Genomic DNA, 21,555 nt, shown 5'->3' on the forward strand with positions numbered 1-21,555 from the left:
CTAGTAATACAACAACTCATACCTATGATTTTTTCTTTCATTTTTACCTTTCATTTAAACTATTTTATCCATTATATAATATTATTTAACTAAAAAAAATGTTAAATCTCATTAAAATATTTTTTTAAAAGAAAATCTCATTAAAATATTAACCACCCCACTAAAATAGAAATAATATTAAATACTATAAAATAAGCTTATTTTAATATTTTTTTCATAAATATTTTATAATAATAAATACTAGAATTGATTTTTTTTTTTGGGTCAAGTGGTTTAGTGGCTAAAATTTCACCTTTAAAGTGAATAAATAAGGAATCTTGGTTTATCCACGGCTCATGCATATCATAATGCTCACGGAGAAATTCTCTTTCTATATTCAGTTAATTGCTGTAGAAAAACAAATAAATAGGTAGTAAACGAATACATTGACATATTTCTGCAAGTGTTATTAAAGATAATGGGTTCGTATAATATATTCATGATTCGAATTGTCATAATATCAGGACCAGTGCTAAGAGCCAATTTATGGGTGTTATCCAGTTTTAGTTATATATATATATATATATATATATATATATATATATATATATATATATATATATATATATATATATATATATATATTTTTTTTTTTTTTAGTTTTGTGAGACTCAATTCGATGGAGCGGGTGCTACCGTCAAAATCTAACTTTGCAAGACTAATATCTGGGACCCAAATATGAAAGACGCGTGTGGTGCTCAGTTCCAAAGAACAAAGAGGGTATGTGGAGACTAGTTAGACGAGCCATATTCTCGATTTCAGTTGATCTCATACATACATATGTTGTTGCTAATACCATCAACTGAAATTGAGAAAACCTTATAAGTCCCGCCTATAATAAAGAAAATGCCTTAAATGAATTTATAAAAAGTGATATAAACCGGTTTTTTTTATAGGAATGAGTTAAATCTGACATAAAGCATAATATCGTTTCAAAGTTTATCTATTCAGGTCATTTATATTCATACACAAGTCCAATAGTGTTAGGCTTGATATTGGAAAAAGCTCAAATCCCATAGGAAAGGAAATAAAGTCTAAAAGAACTTATAAAAAGTGGTACCCTTCACCTTACAAGTTAAATTTTTAAAGATGAGTAAGACTCGATATAAGACCCTAATAAAAATAAAAATAAAAGGTAGTTCAATGCACTAACGCTCTTGGATACGCATGGTCCGGGAAGAGGTCCCACTAACAACAACAAAATATATTTTTCAAGTCTGATAGAGCCGTATTATATTTTCAACAAATCACTTGTAGAACAAAGTGACTCGTACTCAAAAGTAAATCTTATACTGTCCATTGTTGTGAAAATGAGCTACTTCCTTCGTAGTTGCAAATTAATGCTGCTGGGGAACCCTTATCGTTGAATGAACATCTTTCTGAATTCTTCATTGGATTTTGGCTGTTCATCACCCACTTCTGCTTTTGGTTTATTTTCAGCGGAACCAAGTGCTCTGACATTTCTAGGCACGGCAAAAGTATTCTTCCCTTTAAACTGAATGTTGTCACTTCCTGGCTTTCTAGAAGAGAACTTCCCATCTTTTACATCCTTCTTGGAAGTATCATCAGTTTCTTTTGATACTGAACCTTTTTTATCAGAATGATCAATGTCATGTTCTGTAATCAACACAAACAAAACTAGCAGTTAATTCTTAAATTAACCAGAAGAGGAGAGGTAGGATTAGCAAAAAAATTAGAGGTGGAGGATACCAAAAGAACAATAATGCATGTGACTTACAAAAATATTAAAGCTTCTTATTGTTAGATTTTCAACTGTTTGGTTTTTCTTTAACGGATAAGGTTTTTCTCTAACGGATAATTATATATACTTAATTGTCTAGTTTTACCGTGATCTTAGCTGAGTGTACGGATTTTGGAGGTAGCCCACTTGCCACCACTAAATGGTTAGGAATTGTTGTAATGCCCAACCTGTGATTTATGCAATTTTAAATTTTATAAGTGGTGTTTGTCATTTCCCAATTTAACTTTAGGGTCTGTTTGGGAGATTGGAGGGGAGGGATGGACTTTGGGCAGAGGGGATTAGAGGGAAAGATATGGAAATCTTCCATCCCTTTTAAGAGAATAAGTTTGTAGAGAATTATAAATGAATGCTTGTAATTAATACATTTTTATAAATAAACATGTCAGCTCAATCTCTCAAGTCTTTCAAAAACAATTTCAGATATTCCCTAAATTCAAGTGATCACGAGTTATCTGACAAATGGAGTTACGTAACAGCTTTCAACATATCTATGTAAGGTATTATGCACACATGAAAGATCAGTAGCAAGGAGTGTCAAATGTATATTCATGTAAGTGCTAGTATAAAGTAAAAATATATTCAAAGTTCACTTACCATGTTCTGCGTTTTTTTGATTACAAGTTTCCTTTCCACCTCGCTTAGGATTAGATCGAGCAATACTTAGCTTTTTCCCAAGTAAGGTGTTCTTGTTCTTAGCTACTGCTGCAACAAGGTGCTCGTCATCCAAAAAGTCCACATAAGCTAGTCCCTAAATCAATATCAAGTTAACAATTATATACCATTCACTTCTCGAAATGTAAGGCGGCCCTTACGATTAAAATAAAAAATAAAAATCAAAGGAGCACAGCAAAGCATGTTTTAGTTCTCTCATACTACTTAAATATACTCCCAGATTTAGCTAAGCAAGTGATTAACGTCATATAGTATTTGTCAGAAATTCGTGTATCTATATAAGAAAGTCCCGCATCAGAATAAATGAACTAAGTGAGGGCAATAACCACAAATTTGGAAACTCTTGTGAACCGAGCCTTAAGGTTTTCGATTAAGGTGCGTAAAGTGTAGTTCCTCGCCTAGCTCATGGAGGAAGGCTTAATTTTACAGTTGTGTTCCCCAACCTAATAGAATTAAATTCTCAACAAGATGAATGTAAAAAGGTAAGTAAAAATCCCTAAAATAGCATGGTTTCAAATTGAAGGCACCGAACCTTCCCGAACCCCGCCTCATGCACTCGACTAAATAAACTCAGGAAGGGGGACTTTCTCCAAAATGAAGTCCACTTTAAAATTTTAGTCAACAGGCCAGTTTACTTTCAAAACCAATTAAGGCATAAAAAAGAAGTAAAATAAATAAGAAAGATAAAGAACTATTAATTTAGTACCCTGGACTTTCCAGTGAACTTGTCGTGTAGGATGCGGATGGCTACAATTCCACCAATATCACTGAAGAAATCACGAATATGCCCATCATTTGCCTGCAATAACACAACTCATTAGTCTCTCTGTCCCAAACATGCACACACAGACGAAAGACAGGCTAAGAGCTCTATTTACCGTAGGGTTAAGATTTGATAAAAAAGCAGTGCACTGGTCAGAGTATGCCCGGTGTTTTCCACGGGTAAGCTGTTGCTTTTGGCTGTCATCCGATTTGTTATTTTTGTGATTGGAACCTTCCACTTTTGTCACCTGAGTAGAGCTCTGCACTTGATCTATATTATCCTTGGGTGCTTTTTGTATTTTTTTACCAGCATCTTTCTTTCGCTTTGCTGGCGACTGAACATCGGCTATATCTGCCCCCGGCTTTCTTTTTTCACCTACATTTTTCCTTGGATTATTTTCACTTTCCTCTGCTGACTTGGATTCCTGCTGCAACCTAAATAAACGTAGCTCTTCCAGACGTGGATTAACCTGTGGAAAGACAGCACAAAAACAAATCAGCATACCAAACCTATTGTTTGTTAAATGTCTTTTTCTCATCAAATTGATATTCAAGTTCATGGAGTAGGGTTAGTCAAATCGTTAATTTCCTTAATAAATGACAAGGGATAACCAAAGTAACCACTATTAAAATACGATAGAGATTTCTGAATGCTTGAGTAACACTCAACAAGAGCATCTATTTATATACATGACAATTACAATTTACAAGAGAACTATAACTAGCATTAACTTCTAAGGTACAAAGAATCTAAGAATGCAGAATGCAATGAACCCTATGATATTATAATTCTAATTGTAATTGACAATAGGAACATTAATTATATGATACTTCCAACAACTTATTACACTATAGTTCTCTCAATTTTTCCTTTGCATATTTTCAATCATTTTCTCACCTTCTCTTCTCACCATTTATCACATTTTCCTATTGATTACAAACTTACATTTTTTAAAAGACATACATTGAAGAGGAACGAATATACCTTTTGCAAAGCAAGATCAAAATCTTCCAGCTTGCCAAACTCCCTCTCAAAGCGTAACCATGAGTTGCAAATGTCCTGAATGATTCTGTGTTTTAGGAAGGGAAGGTATCATCTAATCCAAACAGTATTAAAAAGCAAATAAAATCTAACCCGTAAATATTGTATACATACGAAAAATCGCAATCCTTTTATAATTCTCTCAAGGAAAAAAATAAAAAATAATGTGATGTCCCTCAAGCAATGATGCTGGTGAAAATATCACGTGTTCAAGTCATTGCTCATGCGAAAGACACATTGCTTGCAAAGTACAATAGCACAGGCTCAAGACCCTATAAAGCGCACGAAGCTCCCCTTTTAATCTATCTTTCTATATAACCCTCGAGTAACTTCTTTTTCAGCAGTAGTGTAAATCAAAGAATTCATACTTTGACTAGACAAGATCAATGTAAGTAAAAATCATTTCAAAGTTTGCTCTAGGAATATTCAAATTCAAATGCTAAAAATCTATAAAGTTTTCTTATGCAAATAAGGTTCATCTATGTCTCTATTTAGCAGTAGAGCACTGGGCATGGTATTGGGTATTGAATTTGATACAGCTATAAGGTGGAATAAGGCACGGACGAGCCATTAGGTCTACCATTTTTGGAAGGACTACTGTGTAAGAAAAGTAATTGCCAAGGGGCATGGTAGTCAAGATCGCAAACAATCACATGAAATCATGCAAGTCTGCGATCTTGATGGGTTTGGGCGTGTTTGGGCATGGATGGAATTGCAATCTGGTGGTCACGGCTGTGATATCCGCGCAAAATCGAGAAAATGGTGGTATCGTGCCACTTTGTCAATTCCATTTTTGGGTTTCTTAGAGTTGGATTTGTGAATCGGGAACCCGGCTCCTTAACACGCCTTTTGGGATTAGAAAATCCTTGAACAAGTTTTAAACACGTCTTTTGTGGAAAGTCGGTCAATTTTTTGTGCATATAAACTTCCCTCGTCATGTTGTGTTCTGATCTGTTTTGGATTGCATGTGAACTCTCTCACCAAACTATTGTGTTGCAACCAAGCTCCTCATCGCGCCACAAGTTTGTGATCAAACACAAAAGCGTTGCATTTGACATTATAGAATAAAGTGGCAATGTTTATAGAAATAAGAGAAGCTTGGTATACCTCTGAACCGGTCCCATAAAACCTTTTACTGTAGCATCTCTTGTATATGGACCTTGCTTCATTTATGTGACCCAATTCAACTTCCATGGCTATATAACCAGTCCATGCGGCCAGCATTGAACCACTGCATAAAGCAAGTCAAAAGGTATGTAGATTTGAATAGGATAAATAACACATAAAAAAAGCATTTAATTATGAAAGGATTTAATTGAGCATTATCAGACCAGATCTTAAGAAAATTCTCCCAAACTCCACGAGCTGCAGTTATATCTTTTCCAAGTTTTGTTTCTAAATGGGCCCAATAAGCATGTATTTGTAACAAACCATCTGTATTCTTCATGTATGGTGACAAGTAATCTGATGCACGCTGGAAAAGGCAAATAGTAAGTATATATAGTTCTATTGACAAATAATACACAAATTTCAAAAGAAAACATTTTACAACAGCATACAAATTGATTAGTTGGTGAAAACTGAAAACCCTGTCTGTTGTAACAAGCTCAATTTTAGGTTGTCGAAAATATTCATGTCATCAAGCCATTATGTGAATTTGCTTGCTAAATGCTAAATTTTAGTTAATGGTGGTACTAGCATTGTATTCGTCTAGCTAGCCCTAGACTAGTTTAAACATTTCTACCATATGCATCAAGTATGATTCATATACAAGCAAGATATCCTTCAACCTCTGAGAAACTTGTTATATCAGCCAACTAATCATTGAAGTTCACAAAGGATGTAAAAATCTAGCCATGAAGAGTTTTCTCACAAAATAAGTGGCAATCAATCTTTATGTGCTTAGTTTGCTCAAGAAGACTTTATTGAATGTGATATGTAAAGTTGCTTGATTATTTATCACAAATAAGACTCGCTGAATTAGCTATGAAGAACTCTAACTCATCAAGAAGTTGTTTCAACCAAATATGTTCACATGTAGTGAGAGTCGTAGCTCAATATTCAGTCTCTATCAAATTTAGCAATGCTACGTTTTTTTTCTTTTCCAAAAAGTAACATTCCACCAAATATCCAACCCAGTCTGCATATGAATGTACAACAGGTTAGCAAGACCTTTGCTCTCATAAACTAACTCTCTTTCTTGGGACACCTTTATATATCCCATGATTCAAACCACTACATTTCAATGACAATCGCAAGAATAAATAAAAAATTGACTTACAGCACTAATAGAAAAGGTTATGTCAGGTCTAATCGTAGTAAGATAGATCAGCCCCCTACCCAACATTCGATATCTACCTGGATCTAAAAACGACTCCCTATATCTATGTGGGAATTTGGTTTTTCTCAATACACTCTATTAAGATTATGTAAACTAGGCATAGATTCTCTTAGAGCTCATTAGGTATCTCTAACAGAATTGTGTTGAATGATTGATCAAAAATGATAACAAGCTCTAATTGTTTATTTATAGACTTCTGCACTGGACCAGCAGTAGCAGGTTGCTACTCTAAGTTGACTGACTAGTATCAGTCAATTAGATACAACTCCTCCAATGATCTTAGATGAGATCTCGAGTTTGATAGCCTCGGTAACAAGAACAATTAATGACTTGCTACAAATTTAGCTTGATAGAGATGCTTAAATGTCTCTTTGGAAACTAATCGAAGTGGGAGTACCGAGTACCAACAACCAACTACTACAAAAGACATTTCCCAATAAGGCAATACGCGTGACGGGATAGCTAGTAATGTAAACAACAACAACATATTTTGTCATGAACCAAGTTTTCAAAAAGTCCATTCGATTTTGGTCCATTTTGATCGTCTCTGGGAGTTCTTCGTGGCTTCCCTTTACCTCAAACTATTTTGTCGTGAATCAAGTAACTTCTTGGATTCTATGGGTTTTCTTACACGGCCAAATTGCCTTAGTTGAATAACCAGAGACAGAGTTAACACATGAAGAACTAAGCGAGAAATAAAAAAAAGATGGAGTAGAATATCAACAAGACCATTTTCATTTTCAATTCCAACTTATCATTACTAGAATATTTTTTATGCAAAAGACAACACTAATTTTGGTAAAGATGTACACGGTTTACAGGTCTCAAAATACATATAACTAACCTGGAAGGTCTCCCTTATTATTTTATATTCCAATGGATCCTCTCCATCGGTGAATGTCATTCTTCGCCTTAAGCCATCTACCCGGGTGAGAAACAAATCAAGATACTGAAACAAAAATTTATATTAAAGAGTTTACAAATGCAATATATTCTAGATATTTATGGAATTTTAGAGAAGCATGCAATTGAATTAGAGAAAGGCAAAATTACAAGTATAAAGAATGAAGCAAACAAACTAAACTAAATATCAGTCATACCTCATCTAACGTAGAAAAGGTGCATTGCAAGGACTTCTCAAAGATCTGAAATCAGTAGCAAAATTGTCTAAACAACGCATTAAAATATGAAAAATTCGTTTCACAAACAAGTCTAGCAATTAATAATTTATATGCCAAAAGAATTTCCTTCTAATTCAATTCATTAAAAGAGTCAACCAAGATCCTTGATCTGGGACAGGAAATAGAAAGGTAATATGAGAAACAAAATGGAAATTGCATGCATGTCAATGTTGAAAGGAGGCAACTTTGCCACTCTTTGAGAAAAACAGAAGAGATAACTTAAACAATTAAACTCAAGCATTAACATAATCTCTGTAAAAGACATAGCTGCATACAATAGGAAAATATGTTTATTGCAGACATATTATCGCATTACATACACAACACATATTTAAGAGGATGGCACGGGGCATTATACATATATGCAGGTTTGTCATTAGCAGCCCCGATGACAGGATGGCATGCATCTTCAACATGTCAATGCTATGACACCAACCATGTATATGGATAGCAGCTTTATGACAACTATCCGTAGCATTCGCCATGAAGATGAAATGGTTCTTACATAGAACTTTCTCTCATTACTTCCATCGTTCCCAACATCGAGCTATTGGGATTCTTATTCTTGGACAGAAATGTGTCCTCAGTTCTCTGTTTCAAAATATAAAAGCTAATTAAGAGAAAAACACTCCTTAACAATACTCACTCCTAACTCCCGACTCAATGCACAACGCAGTCTCGTAAAGTACTAAACCCAACAATGTTAAGGCTCTTCCTTCGTAGAGTCTGTCGACTCAAGTACTCTGTCTGAAAAGTTTCATCTATCTTCTTCCTCTAATCATCGTTCTTTCACATTATTTTGACAGAGAACAGACCCCCGCTCTAATGGGGTGCATTTAGGGTGGGAAAGCAAAAGATTTTCCCACCATGCACAAGTTGAATTCTTACTGCCAGCTACCAGTTTCCACGTGTAACTATAATTATATTAACTTCTATATCATTTATTATAATATTAAACTGGAATTTCCTTTCTGCACCTCCCATTTGATCCACTCACCGACATGCATCTATACCTCTCTCTTTTACTCATCTTTCTGCCCTTTTTTCTCATATTTTTTTCCCCTTTAAAAAAGAAAGCTACTCCACTCAAAAGAATGTTACAAAATGAAACTTTGAATTTAATTTTATTGTCATTTTGATAAAATTATTAACAATTTGTATTATTAAAATATTGAAAATATAAACTGGGCCTGAAAAAAAGATAAAAAATGTATAAAGATATTAAATGTAAAATGTCTTAAATATTTATAGATTTTTTTAACGTAAACAAATGTTTTTAGAAATCCTCTAAAAATGATTTTAGATATGTAAAAGCCACAATTTTTAAAAAAAAAAATGTAAAAAGAACATCTATGCAATGATGTAAAAAAAATCTATGTAAAAGCCACGGTTTTATAAAATAGTAAACAATATATATAGAAATGTAAAAACCACAAATAAAACAGTGTATTATATCTTATCTTATTTCAAACATGCCAACAAAATACTGGGTTCAAACAATATAATTTTACTGCAGCCCAGACCAACTTTCATATTATCCAAACAAATAAAACAGTTAATATGTATTTTTTTATAGTAAGTGGGGTCTCATTTTTTGTGTAACAAAAAGTAATAAAAGGTAATTGGTAATAGATCTGAACCATTGAATATTTAAACAATAAATCTATGGTTGAAACATGAACTTTCCCATGGTTGGAAAATCGTTACTTTCCTACCCTAAATGCACCCGCTCTAATGTCTCTTTAATTTAATCTGTAATTATAGATGATTTGTTTTCTTCCACTTTGCATTCTGGATGAACTAGACTAGACGAGAAACAAATTAAACTTTCCGAACAAACCACTCTCATCAGTGTTTTGGAGATTCCACTTTTACGTACTGTTTTCCAGCTTTCAAACCTTTCCTTGAAGCCTCCATGCACACCTCCATTTTTTATCAAACCATCAACAGATCCATGGATTTGGGATATTTAATATTGATTGATAGAACTGTTTGTCTTTTGTTTTCCTTCTTTTAGGTGGGGTTCGACAGGCAATTGCTATAGTGCCACGTAAAAGCAACGCGTGAGAGATCTAGTAGCAAGCTACTGTAGTGGACTCTCCCCCTCAATTTTTTTTTTTTTTTTAATATCGTGTGGACCACCGGTCCATATATAAATTTAAACAAACCTATGTGCAAAAGCCACTCTAATTAGTATAAGTAATATAAAACCAGAGATCCCAAACAATGCCCCTCTCTCTAACTCCCAAGCATTGAACAGGCCCTATTCTCACTTCCAGTTTCCTTCTATGACAAAATACATGTAGTTATTCTGTTATCATCAAAGTTGAATACTAACCCCCTACTAACACTTCGACTCTACCTAACATAGTGTTAGGTATCTGGTGGTATTGATAGGGTAACTGCTGATGCAGTCAGTTATTTTAATATATAGTTATTTAGGAGCAGTTAGCATTTTGTATAATATGCAGTATTTGTGTTGATTAGAAGCAGTTAGGCAGTTTATGCAGTAATTTGTATTGATTAGGAGCGGTTACAGGCGGTTTATGCCCTTTGTTTGTATAAATAAGGCCATTTGGCCACAACAGTAGGGGAAATTCAAAATTGTTCAATTAGGAACCTTATTGGTTTTGGGCAGAGAGAGAAATGTCTCTTCTTTGAGGAGCTTTTGCTCTGGGATTACAGAGGGATAATCTTCTGTAATATTTTCTTTTCAATCAATAATACTATTTCTTTTGATTCTCTTTAATTTGGGTTCCTATCACATAGACTCTCTTGATTGGGGGGTCAGCTATCATACTCCTTTGTATGCATGTACTTGATACTAAATATCAATTGCTGGCTAAAATCTAGCAATCATTATGCCATCTGTCATATCGGTTTAGGGTAAGAGGATTATATGCATTAAAAAGAAAGAAAGAAAAAATCTATGAAGGAGAGTTGTATCTGAAATCTTACTGCAGCCAAGTCTTTCTCTGAAGCATGACCGCGCTCCAAACAAAGCATATACCGAACCCAAAGTTCTCCGACCCATGGGCAGTTCTTAGTGGCCCTAGAATATACATCACAAACAATCTTACCAACCTGGAAAGAAAGAAAAGGGGGGTATAAATTCAGATTATAATCTTGGTCTAGAAAATGGATATTGTGAATTGACAACAATGACAGCAAGGAGGGGAACCGAAACCTTCAAAGTTTTGTCCAAATAGCGTGTATAATCAAGCCAGAGATCAGGCGATAATGGAAAGTCGGTAATAGCCCGCTCGTATAGAACTTGAATTCGGGCTGGTGTTCCTGAAGACTGCTCAAATTTCAAATAGTTCTGCAATAAAATTGTCTCAATTAAAATGAACAATAAATAAACAAATTTGTTAATTCTATCTCCTACAATTAAATAGTTGTATTTAGACTTAGAGACATACCATGTATTGTTGTAGTCTTTCTGAATCAGAAATATCTTGGCTAGAAATCTGTTCTTCAAGATGAACGCGAGCATTATACATCTCCAAGGCCTTCTGGTATGCTGATGCAACGTGAGGATAACGATCAATCAGGTCAATGGATACATCATGAAAATTTCCCTGTTCCACCTCCCAAGTCTTATAGGCAATAAGTGCGGAATTCATGTCAGCAAGGGGGATAGACAGCTGGCGATGGAATAAACTTCGAATGTGTTGAACTTGCTTTTCTTTTGCCTGCAACACAAGAATATAACTTACTTCTTCAGCTGGAACAATCTATAATGCTGCAAAATACTACAACAGTTAGCATGTAACCAAACGGTTGTCTTGGGTTGCTGAGTTTTCTTTGTTCTTAATCTCTCTTAAACAAACCAAAATTTAACAATGTTCATAATTAAATTTTCTTACATTTAGCTTTGGCCGCATTTGTGCATTCAAGGCACTAACCAAAATTAAACAAGGCTTAATTGCACTTTTACCCCCTATATTTTGCCAATTGTGCGATTTTGCACCCCATTGTTTCAAACGAGCGATTTTGCACCCTATATTTTGCCAATTGTGCGATTTTGCACCCCATTGTTTCAAACGAGCGATTTTGCACCCTATATTTTGCCAATTGTGCGATTTTGCACCCCATTGTTTCAAACGAGCGATTTTGCACCCCATAGTTTTCCCCCTTTCTGATTTTGCACCCTTAAACAATGCATTCGATTGAATTTTTACATTTAGCTTGGGATGCTTTGGAGCATTCAAGGCACTGCCACAGCAATAATATTTTTGTAGAGCTGCAACTACCTTGCTTTGTCTTTAATTATATCTGACAAGTAATACCATTATTTATAATTGATGAAAAATTCTTTGACTTTGTCTAAGACAGTAATGTGTAGTGTATATAAAACATTTGCCTAATTAATCAACATTAACCCTTTCTTCAGCAGATAATTATGTAATATTTTTTTAGAGCTGCAACTACCTTGCTTTGTCTTTAATTATATCTGACAAGTAATACCATTAGTTTATAATTGATGAAAAATTCTTCGACTTTGTCTAAGACAGTAATGCGTAGTGTATATAAAACATTTACCCAAGTAATCAACATTAACCCTTTCTTCAGTAGATAATTATGTAACCAAAGCAATGCCTGGAACAGAAAATAAAACCATTGCATTGACATGTATAATTTACCTAGAGCCCAGCTACTATCGGCAAGTTTTTAAGCATTGTCATAAACTCAGCTGTCAGTTCCGGATAGCGGCCTACCCCAAAAGTAGGATAGCATGACAGTGTGTAGCAGGTGGGCTCTTATTTTATCATTTTTTGGACAAATTACATGAATAATACTGTAAACATATAGTTAATGTAACATTAAACAAATAACTCAAAATCAACAACATTCATAACAAGGAAGAAAAAGTTACAAGTCTTCAGCAAAACATACATTAAAAACCAACATCATTCCAAAGTGATTGCATAAGTGCAACATAGCATATTTGTAACAAACAGCATCAAGATAGATGTATATTAAAGTAAAGAGAAATATTATTTGTAACCTGTGTATCAGATTCATCAATGGTCAGAAGTATAGCCTGCTCATATTGCCTAAATGCTTCCCATATCTTGCTGCCTTGAGCAACATGCAAACCAGCAGCAGTAAGGGCCCTTTCAAAGAGATCCCTTGCCTTGGAAATAGCAGTGGGTGAAGATTGTTGTAGCATTGGATCAAAATCTTGGACAAATTGGAGGTAGTCACACCATAGAGAGACAGACTGAAATGAAGGATAATGCAGCAGTTGAGTAAAAGAGCTACTGTTTCAAAGTGAAAAGTAGAATGTGAAGGCAGAACAGTGTTAACAATATAGAGAATCAGAGAGAATAATAAAGGAGGCTAATAAAGGCGGCTAGTGTTTTTTAGAAGAGCAAAGCTTCGAAATACAAACGTTACTCTAAGAATATATAGTGAAATATAAATACACTAAACTACACTTAGCTCCATTATAACAAAATCCCCAATAACCGATTATCTAACACCTCTCCTCAAACTCATGATGCATCAACAGGAAGCATCCAAAGTTTGTCAAACAAAAAATGAAAACATCTATACCATTATATAAAGGCAATTCCAAAGTTAAATAGTACCAATTAACTACTTTCTGGTCGAACCTTTTTCTGGACAAAATAACTCTTATAAACTCAATTTTATTTAATTTAAATTTAAATATAAATCTACTCCAAAGTTCTAGGAAATCTGAAAACTAGCTGATATTAGCATATAAGGTTTTTTTGCTACAAATTGGCACCCTAATAATCTAATCTTATTTAAATTTGAAAACACATAAATTGAATTAAAAAATAAAGAAAATATTTTATAACAAAATATATGTACAACGAAATACAAAAAAAAAAATGCATTAAGAGAATTAAAAAAGCGGACAAACAGGCACTCGTCTTTCGGCTACTACTCAATAATATAAACTAATATTCTAAATCAAACAGGTAACAAAAAAAGTTGTCGAGTTTAATCCCCTTATTTTTTAGCAAATCAAACGCAATCTTAACTCAATTATAACAAAAGGCTCAATAACCTATTATCTAATGTGCATCAACAGGAAATATAATCAACAATGTAAACTCAAAACAACTAATATCCTAACAAATGTAGAACGTACTTACGAGATAATCAAACACCGCACGTTCATAAAGCTTAACAACGGTAGAGAAAGCGTCATTCTTGGCGGTGTTGAGAGAAAGCTCATCTTTAATCCACTGCTGCCACAAGGAAGGGGTCAATGGAAAGATTTCAGTCATAGCTTCCCTCGCTATTCTCAGTTTATCAACATCACCAGTTTTCCTCAGAAGCGTTATATACTGAAAATGAAATGAAGATGAATTAAGAAGCGAACGAGTGTAAGAATAATTTGATTGAATGGTAAAGAAATGCGTTCATAAAACCTAACTCAACTGACAAAAATGTCGAAATTGCTAAGCTCAGAAGCATGAAAAGAAAAGTAAAGAAATAGGAATTACTTGCAAATGAGCATCGTAGTTGGCGGGATTGGCGGCAAGCTCGGTTTGGAGAGATTGAAGTTGGATGTTCTGCTGAGCTTCGTCGTCGGAATCGGAATCGGAATCGTTGGAGGAATCAGACATGGCTGTTGCTTCGTCTTTCTCTGGCTCTCGTTCTGCTTCTGAAGTTAGGGTTAGAGTTTGTTCCTCCTCCATTGCAGATTACAATACTACTTGCTTTCAGCGTCGTTGCGTATGGGTCGGTCCGGTTTTCAGCGGCGACGGTAGAGATACTGGCGAGATTGAGTGAGAGTTTTTTTGAGAGAGAGATTGAGTGAAAGTTGTTTGTTATGTTATGACTTATGTCAAAATAATAATGTATAAATAAATAATTAAATCTATTTTTTTAAGGGGAATTAAATCTATTTTTAATAGTCATTTTCGTCTTGTTTAACAAACTAGACCCTGACCCGTGCGATGCACGTGTTTATTTCGATTTTCATATATAAACATCAGATTGATTATATTATTAGTTTTTTAGCAAAGATTATATTATTATGTATAACATTTCAATAAAGACTACAATGAGCAAATTAAATAGTTCAAAATACATATCAAAGGAAAAAAAAGTTACTGTATAAAGGGGAAGAAATGGTTCAAAACCGTTTGGAAAGAAAGGAAAAAAAAAATTTCAAAAGGAAGTTTAATATTGGATATCATGTAGTGGAAGACAAATGATAACACAATCAGCAAGTGGCTTGGTGGTCAAAATGCTTTGTTGTAACCAACATGGCTTGGTGGTCAACATGCGATGCACGGGTTTTTGTAGAGTTTCATATATAAAATATCAAATTGGCTATACTATTAATCGTAGAGTTACATTTAAACTCAGAAACAATCAAACTAAGTGACAATTGAAAGTGATCGACATGCACAATCTCAAAGAAGCAAATTAACAACATTTAGTTTGCATCAACAAAAATGAATATGGAAATCAACAAAAATTTATTTAAAATCAAAGTCATTACTTTGCCAAAACAAAGTAATGTTATAGTCTACCGTAGTGATTTTTGCAAATAAAAATTCTGAACAAAAACTTCATGTAATATAATGCAGGAAAAAGTGAAGTTTCTAATGAAAAATTTTATCATATGGATCAGTCAAATTATCTACAATTTTAAAGATGCAACTTTAATATCGTAACACGTAGTTAGCGTACACCAAAAAAAATATGAAAAAGAACTACTATCAATAAAATTACTAAAAAATAACTGCTATGAGAGAGGTAACCGCTAGGGCGGTTGGGGCTTTAAAAAAAATATTTTAGTCATGTATTTTATTTTTGGAAGCAACAATATTTCAACAAAAAGAGAAATGACATAGTGGCTATACTTGTAAAATGTAAGCATAATATGGTACCTGGTTCGATTCCTTGCAAACTCTTTTTTTCATAAAATCATAAAAATTACTCAGACCCAATTACTCAGACCCACCGAAAAAGGCGGGATCAGAATTAGGGCAAACATTTCAGAACTGTTTAACATTTATATATATTAAGTTAACATTTATATATATTAAGATAATCAATCACGCTAGTCACTCAATCCATTGAAATTTTAATTAATTAAGTTAACATTTATATATATTAAGATAATCACGCTAGTCACTCAATCCATTGAAATTTTAATTAAAAATAATTTTTATCAGTTAATCAAAATTATTATATATATTAAGATAATCACGCTAGTCACTCAATCCATTGAAATTTTAATTAAAAATAATTTTTATCAGTTAATCAAAATTAGTCTCAATGTTGAAAGTAACTATTTTCGCGTAAATACATATACAATTGATATGATTTTTTTGAAAGAATACAACTGATATGATTGTAGATGGTACACCTTGTGCCGTCTATATAGTCCGTTGTTTTGTGGTAATATATCATTTTGATTTCTTAAAAAAAAAAATTAAAATATATTAAAGGACAAATACGATAGTATTATCACAACATTTTAACTTCAATAATTATTTTTCTTTAAAAAAAAAACTTCAATGACTATTTTGACTAACAAACTGCACAATCAATTATTATGTTTAAATTTTAATACAATAAGAGACTCTTGGAGCTACTCATTATACATTCAGAGACGAAAATGACTATTTACCTTTTTTTATGGCAAATGTTAGCTAAACTCGAACCAATTCAGTTTTTTCAAATTTGTATGACTTAAGTCTAGAGGTGTTCACGAGTGACCCAATAAACCTAGTCACTCAACCCAAACCAATCCGCATTTCACCCGAATCTATTTAAGTTTGGGTTCAATCCGAACCAACACATTCAAACCCGAAGTAGTTTAGTTCAGAAAATGGATTTATCGTTTCAAACCCGCAAACCCAATCGGTTAAAAAAATCAATTTATTTTTATTTTTATAATACAATTTAAGACTTTTATACGTTAATCTTGAAGTGCTTCAAGTGACATCATTTTAAATACTTAAATTTAATTCAAATGTTATAATTTCATGAAATAGAATGTCATTTTATTATATTTTTCCAATTTCTTTTTAAAAGTATGTTTAATGAACATGTTAACTGTAACGCCCTCCTTTTTATTTAATTATTTTAATTTGTTTTAGAATATATTTATATATTTATATGTATATGAGGGATATATGATTTGTTGAGGTTAGTGTCTTTTTATAATTTAGTTAATATATTTTGTTGAGTGATATTTTGTAATGTTATATGTTGGTATTTACTAGCATAATATATTTGTTAATTTTTATAGATATATATTTGTTATTTGGTGTATTATTATATATTTAGTAGAGAAATATTAATTATTAGAATATGAGGATTATTAGTGTAAGTAAAATTGGAGGTTAGAATAGAAAGAAGAATAAGTTGTTGGGCCTAAATAGATTTGGGAAGAATATTTTAGTATTATAAATAGAGAAGCTTATGTTAGAAAGAGTTTACCCTAGAACCGCTTTTTTGGAAAAGAGGAGAACAAGAAAGAAGAGAAGAGAAGAGAAGAGAAAAGTCAAGAGAAGAGGAGAATACCTTAGGAAAGAAGAACGCTACTGCTGATTCAGGAATTAATCTAAGGTGAGGGTGAGACTATCTTGCATTAATATTAAGTTGTTAAATCATTAGATTGCATCTAACAAGTTGGGGAAAGTTTGTGAGAATTTGAGAATTAGGGTTTTGAGAGAGATTTGATGATTAGATGATGAAAACTTGTTGAATTGATGTAGAAATTGTATACAGTCCTTAGATAACCCATAGGATGATTATTGGATGTAGTTTTGAGGTTAGAACCATGAATTTGGATGAGATGTTGGTGAGTTTAAGAATTAGGGTTTAATAATTGTAATAGATTGTTAATAGATTTGAGAACCCTTTGAATTTGCATATAGTAAGTTGATGAATAATTAGTGTTCTAATGATAGGGTAATCATAGGGTAATGATTAGGGTCAAGTTTAGAGAGTATTGGATCGAATACGAAGTGGAAAAGATTTCCACAAAGCGAAATCGCAGCTGAACTGCGATTTTGCTGTCAATGTGCAAAACGCGTTTTTATTGTCTCAGTTTGACAAGTTTAAGTTCCGAACTGGGTTTAGGTGTGAACACGAAAGTTGTAGGTATGGATGTTAACTTTCTAATGTCGTTGGTCTCACGTCAATAGGATTTATAGAACTTGAGTTATGGTCAAATTACTGCACGTAGGTCGCAGTGAATTTTTATGGACTTTCAGCACAACTTTTCCGAATTTAAAATAAAAGCTGGTACTGATCGGTACAGAATTGGTCTTAGGCGTAAACATGAAAGTTTTAGATAATTTTGTTAGCTTTCCAGTGGCTTTGGTTTGACGTGAAAGTGATGTTTGGTCTTTGAGTTATGATGAAAATACTACAGGGAGGTCTTAGCGAAATTGTACGGTGACAGCCTTCTCTGTTTCATGTTTTTTTGTGTTTTGTTCATATGTTTCTGTTTTGAATTGATCTTTGTTGTAAACATGAAAGTTGTTGATATTTGTGATATCTTTCCAATAGCTTTGGTTTGACATGAAAATATGTTGTGGATAATTTATTATGTTTTTACAAAGATACATAGTGAATTATTGTTGATGTTTTAATACGATGTTATATGAAGTTGTTTATGATTGATGAATATGATGTTTTAAGATGTTGTTTATTATCATTTGATATTGTTATATTATGATATGACATGAATTATTTATGTGATCCATATGTTGTCAAGATGTTAAGACGTTAAGATGATAAGAGTTGTTAAGTCGTCAAGTCGTTATGAAGTCATCAAGTTATTAAGATGTTATGTTGTCAAGATATCAAGATGTTAGGATGTCATAGATGTTCATGAAGTTGTCTAAGTTGTAGGAAGTTGAGTCCATTGCATACTCATATACGTTGGTTGGGGGCTTGATGCTCTGGAATGCTTAGTCATTCACACGATTGGTTGGGAGCTTGATGCTCTGAAGAGCCTATTTACGCTCATATAAGTTGGTTGGGAGCTTGATGCTCTGTATTGTTACCAAATGCATTTGCATATCAAGAAGTTTTAAGATGATTTAAGATGTGAAGTTGTCGAGTTGTCAAGTTGTTAAGTTGTCAAGATGCTAAGATGATTTGAGATGTTAAGAGTTACATAGTCGAGTTGAGTCGCATTGTCAAGTTAAGTGAGGTTTGATTATGAAGTTTGATTGTGATTCGAGGATTATGATTTAATGATGATGTTTGTTTATGAAGTTGATGATGAATTTGATTATGAAGTTGTTTTCGATAATGCTATGTTTTGATAATGATACTTATGTGAATTACATGATGATGCTTATGATTATATTTGATGTTAGATGTTGATGCTTATGATTATTATTGATGTTAGATGTTTTGTGATTTATGATAAGATGTTATGTGATTTATGATAAGGTGTTTGTGACTATTATTTGATGACATGTGATGATGTTTTATGATTAATAATTGAGGTTATTTGATGAAGTATATGACTAATGTAGGAAGAATAATGACACTAGTTAAGAAAGTTTAAGTTGTTAGATATGATTAATGAATTATAAGATGTTTAAGTTGTTGAATGTACTTTATATGATTTATATGTTTAATATTATTGTTTGAGAAATCTCACCACTCTGCTTGGAAATGTTGCTCTTCGTATGGGTAACTTGCAGGTAACCAGGATTAGTTGCGGTCGTGAGTGGACTCCTCACAAGTGTGTCTTAGGTGCTCTGATACGTAACGGGATGGGATTATGTCTTCTATTTCTATTCCTTACGTATTACTTATGGATTTTTATGAATAAATGTTGAACAAGACTTATGAGATTTTTATGTTGAGGCATGCGTGCCAAATATTATTTTTATTGTTGAACTAATTTCCGCTGCAAAGTTTTGAATTACTTATGTTAAATGATTTTGAAGAATAAATTGTTATTTATTCAGTTTATGAATTTTTAAGAAGTGTAGCATTCCGTTTAAAGTTGAAAAACTCTGATTTATTTATGAAATTTTTACGTTGGGAAAACGGGGTGTTACAATTGGTATCAGAGCAGGTCGGCCCGTCCGGCCAAGTAGATGAGTCGTTGTGTCGTGGCGTCATGTTTTCTAGTTAGTAGTTATATTTTTTATGTGATCATGTTTAACTGACTAACTTGATGTGGTTTTTGTGTTTTGTTTGAAGAAGTAACGACTAAATTTATTTTCTATTGTGCTTGAATTTCGAGGACGAAATTCTTTTAAGTTGGGGAGAGTTGTAACGCCCTCCTTTTTATTTAATTATTTTAATTTGTTTTAGAATATATTTATATATTTATATGTATATGAGGGATATATGATTTGTTGAGGTTAGTGTCTTTTTATAATTTAGTTAATATATTTTGTTGAGTGATATTTTGTTATGTTATATGTTGGTATTTACTAGCATAATATATTTGTTAATTTTTATAGATATATATTTGTTATTTGGTGTATTATTATATATTTAGTAGAGAAATATTAATTATTAGAATATGAGGATTATTAGTGTAAGTAAAATTGGAGGTTAGAATAGAAAGAAGAATAAGTTGTTGGGCCTAAATAGATTTGGGAAGAATATTTTAGTATTATAAATAGAGAAGCTTATGTTAGAAAGAGTTTACCCTAGAACCGCTTTTTTGGAAAAGAGGAGAACAAGAAAGAAGAGAAGAGAAGAGAAGAGAAAAGTCAAGAGAAGAGGAGAATACCTTAGGAAAGAAGAACGCTACTGCTGATTCAGGAATTAATCTAAGGTGAGGGTGAGACTATCTTGCATTAATATTAAGTTGTTAAATCATTAGATTGCATCTAACAAGTTGGGGAAAGTTTGTGAGAATTTGAGAATTAGGGTTTTGAGAGAGATTTGATGATTAGATGATGAAAACTTGTTGAATTGATGTAGAAATTGTATACAGTCCTTAGATAACCCATAGGATGATTATTGGATGTAGTTTTGAGGTTAGAACCATGAATTTGGATGAGATGTTGGTGAGTTTAAGAATTAGGGTTTAATAATTGTAATAGATTGTTAATAGATTTGAGAACCCTTTGAATTTGCATATAGTAAGTTGATGAATAATTAGTGTTCTAATGATAGGGTAATCATAGGGTAATGATTAGGGTCAAGTTTAGAGAGTATTGGATCGAATACGAAGTGGAAAAGATTTCCACAAAGCGAAATCGCAGCTGAACTGCGATTTTGCTGTCAATGTGCAAAACGCGTTTTTATTGTCTCAGTTTGACAAGTTTAAGTTCCGAACTGGGTTTAGGTGTGAACACGAAAGTTGTAGGTATGGATGTTAACTTTCTAATGTCGTTGGTCTCACATCAATAGGATTTATAGAACTTGAGTTATGGTCAAATTACTGCACGTAGGTCGCAGTGAATTTTTATGGACTTTCAGCACAACTTTTCCGAATTTAAAATAAAAGCTGGTACTGATCGGTACAGAATTGGTCTTAGGCGTAAACATGAAAGTTTTAGATAATTTTGTTAGCTTTCCAGTGGCTTTGGTTTGACGTGAAAGTGATGTTTGGTCTTTGAGTTATGATGAAAATACTACAGGGAGGTCTTAGCGAAATTGTACGGTGACAGCCTTCTCTGTTTCATGTTTTTTTGTGTTTTGTTCATATGTTTCTATTTTGAATTGATCTTTGTTGTAAACATGAAAGTTGTTGATATTTGTGATATCTTTCCAATAGCTTTGGTTTGACATGAAAATATGTTGTGGATAATTTATTATG

At 32.9% G+C, this 21,555-nt stretch overlaps 1 protein-coding gene across 1 annotated transcript; it reads right to left on the reverse strand.

Moving 5' to 3' along the window:
* Positions 1 to 1,055: 1,055 nt before the first annotated feature.
* Positions 1,056 to 14,615, reverse strand: EMB140 (EMBRYO DEFECTIVE 140). Its single transcript, XM_085735597.1, has 15 exons — positions 14,285 to 14,615; positions 13,931 to 14,125; positions 12,811 to 13,026; positions 11,222 to 11,494; positions 10,987 to 11,121; positions 10,758 to 10,883; positions 7,719 to 7,763; positions 7,463 to 7,567; positions 5,609 to 5,751; positions 5,385 to 5,508; positions 4,221 to 4,295; positions 3,352 to 3,705; positions 3,180 to 3,272; positions 2,396 to 2,549; positions 1,056 to 1,656 (listed from the first exon to the last, which is right to left on the reverse strand). The coding sequence occupies exons 1-15, from the start codon at positions 14,477 to 14,479 to the stop codon at positions 1,397 to 1,399; spliced, it is 2,493 nt and encodes an 830-aa protein (XP_085591723.1). The 5' UTR covers positions 14,480 to 14,615; the 3' UTR covers positions 1,056 to 1,396.
* Positions 14,616 to 21,555: the final 6,940 nt, after the last annotated feature.

This window comes from Medicago sativa, chromosome 8 (assembly GCF_051527215.1).
Source record: "Medicago sativa cultivar Bolivia chromosome 8, Bolivia_mono, whole genome shotgun sequence".
Taxonomy (NCBI): Eukaryota; Viridiplantae; Streptophyta; class Magnoliopsida; order Fabales; family Fabaceae; genus Medicago; species Medicago sativa.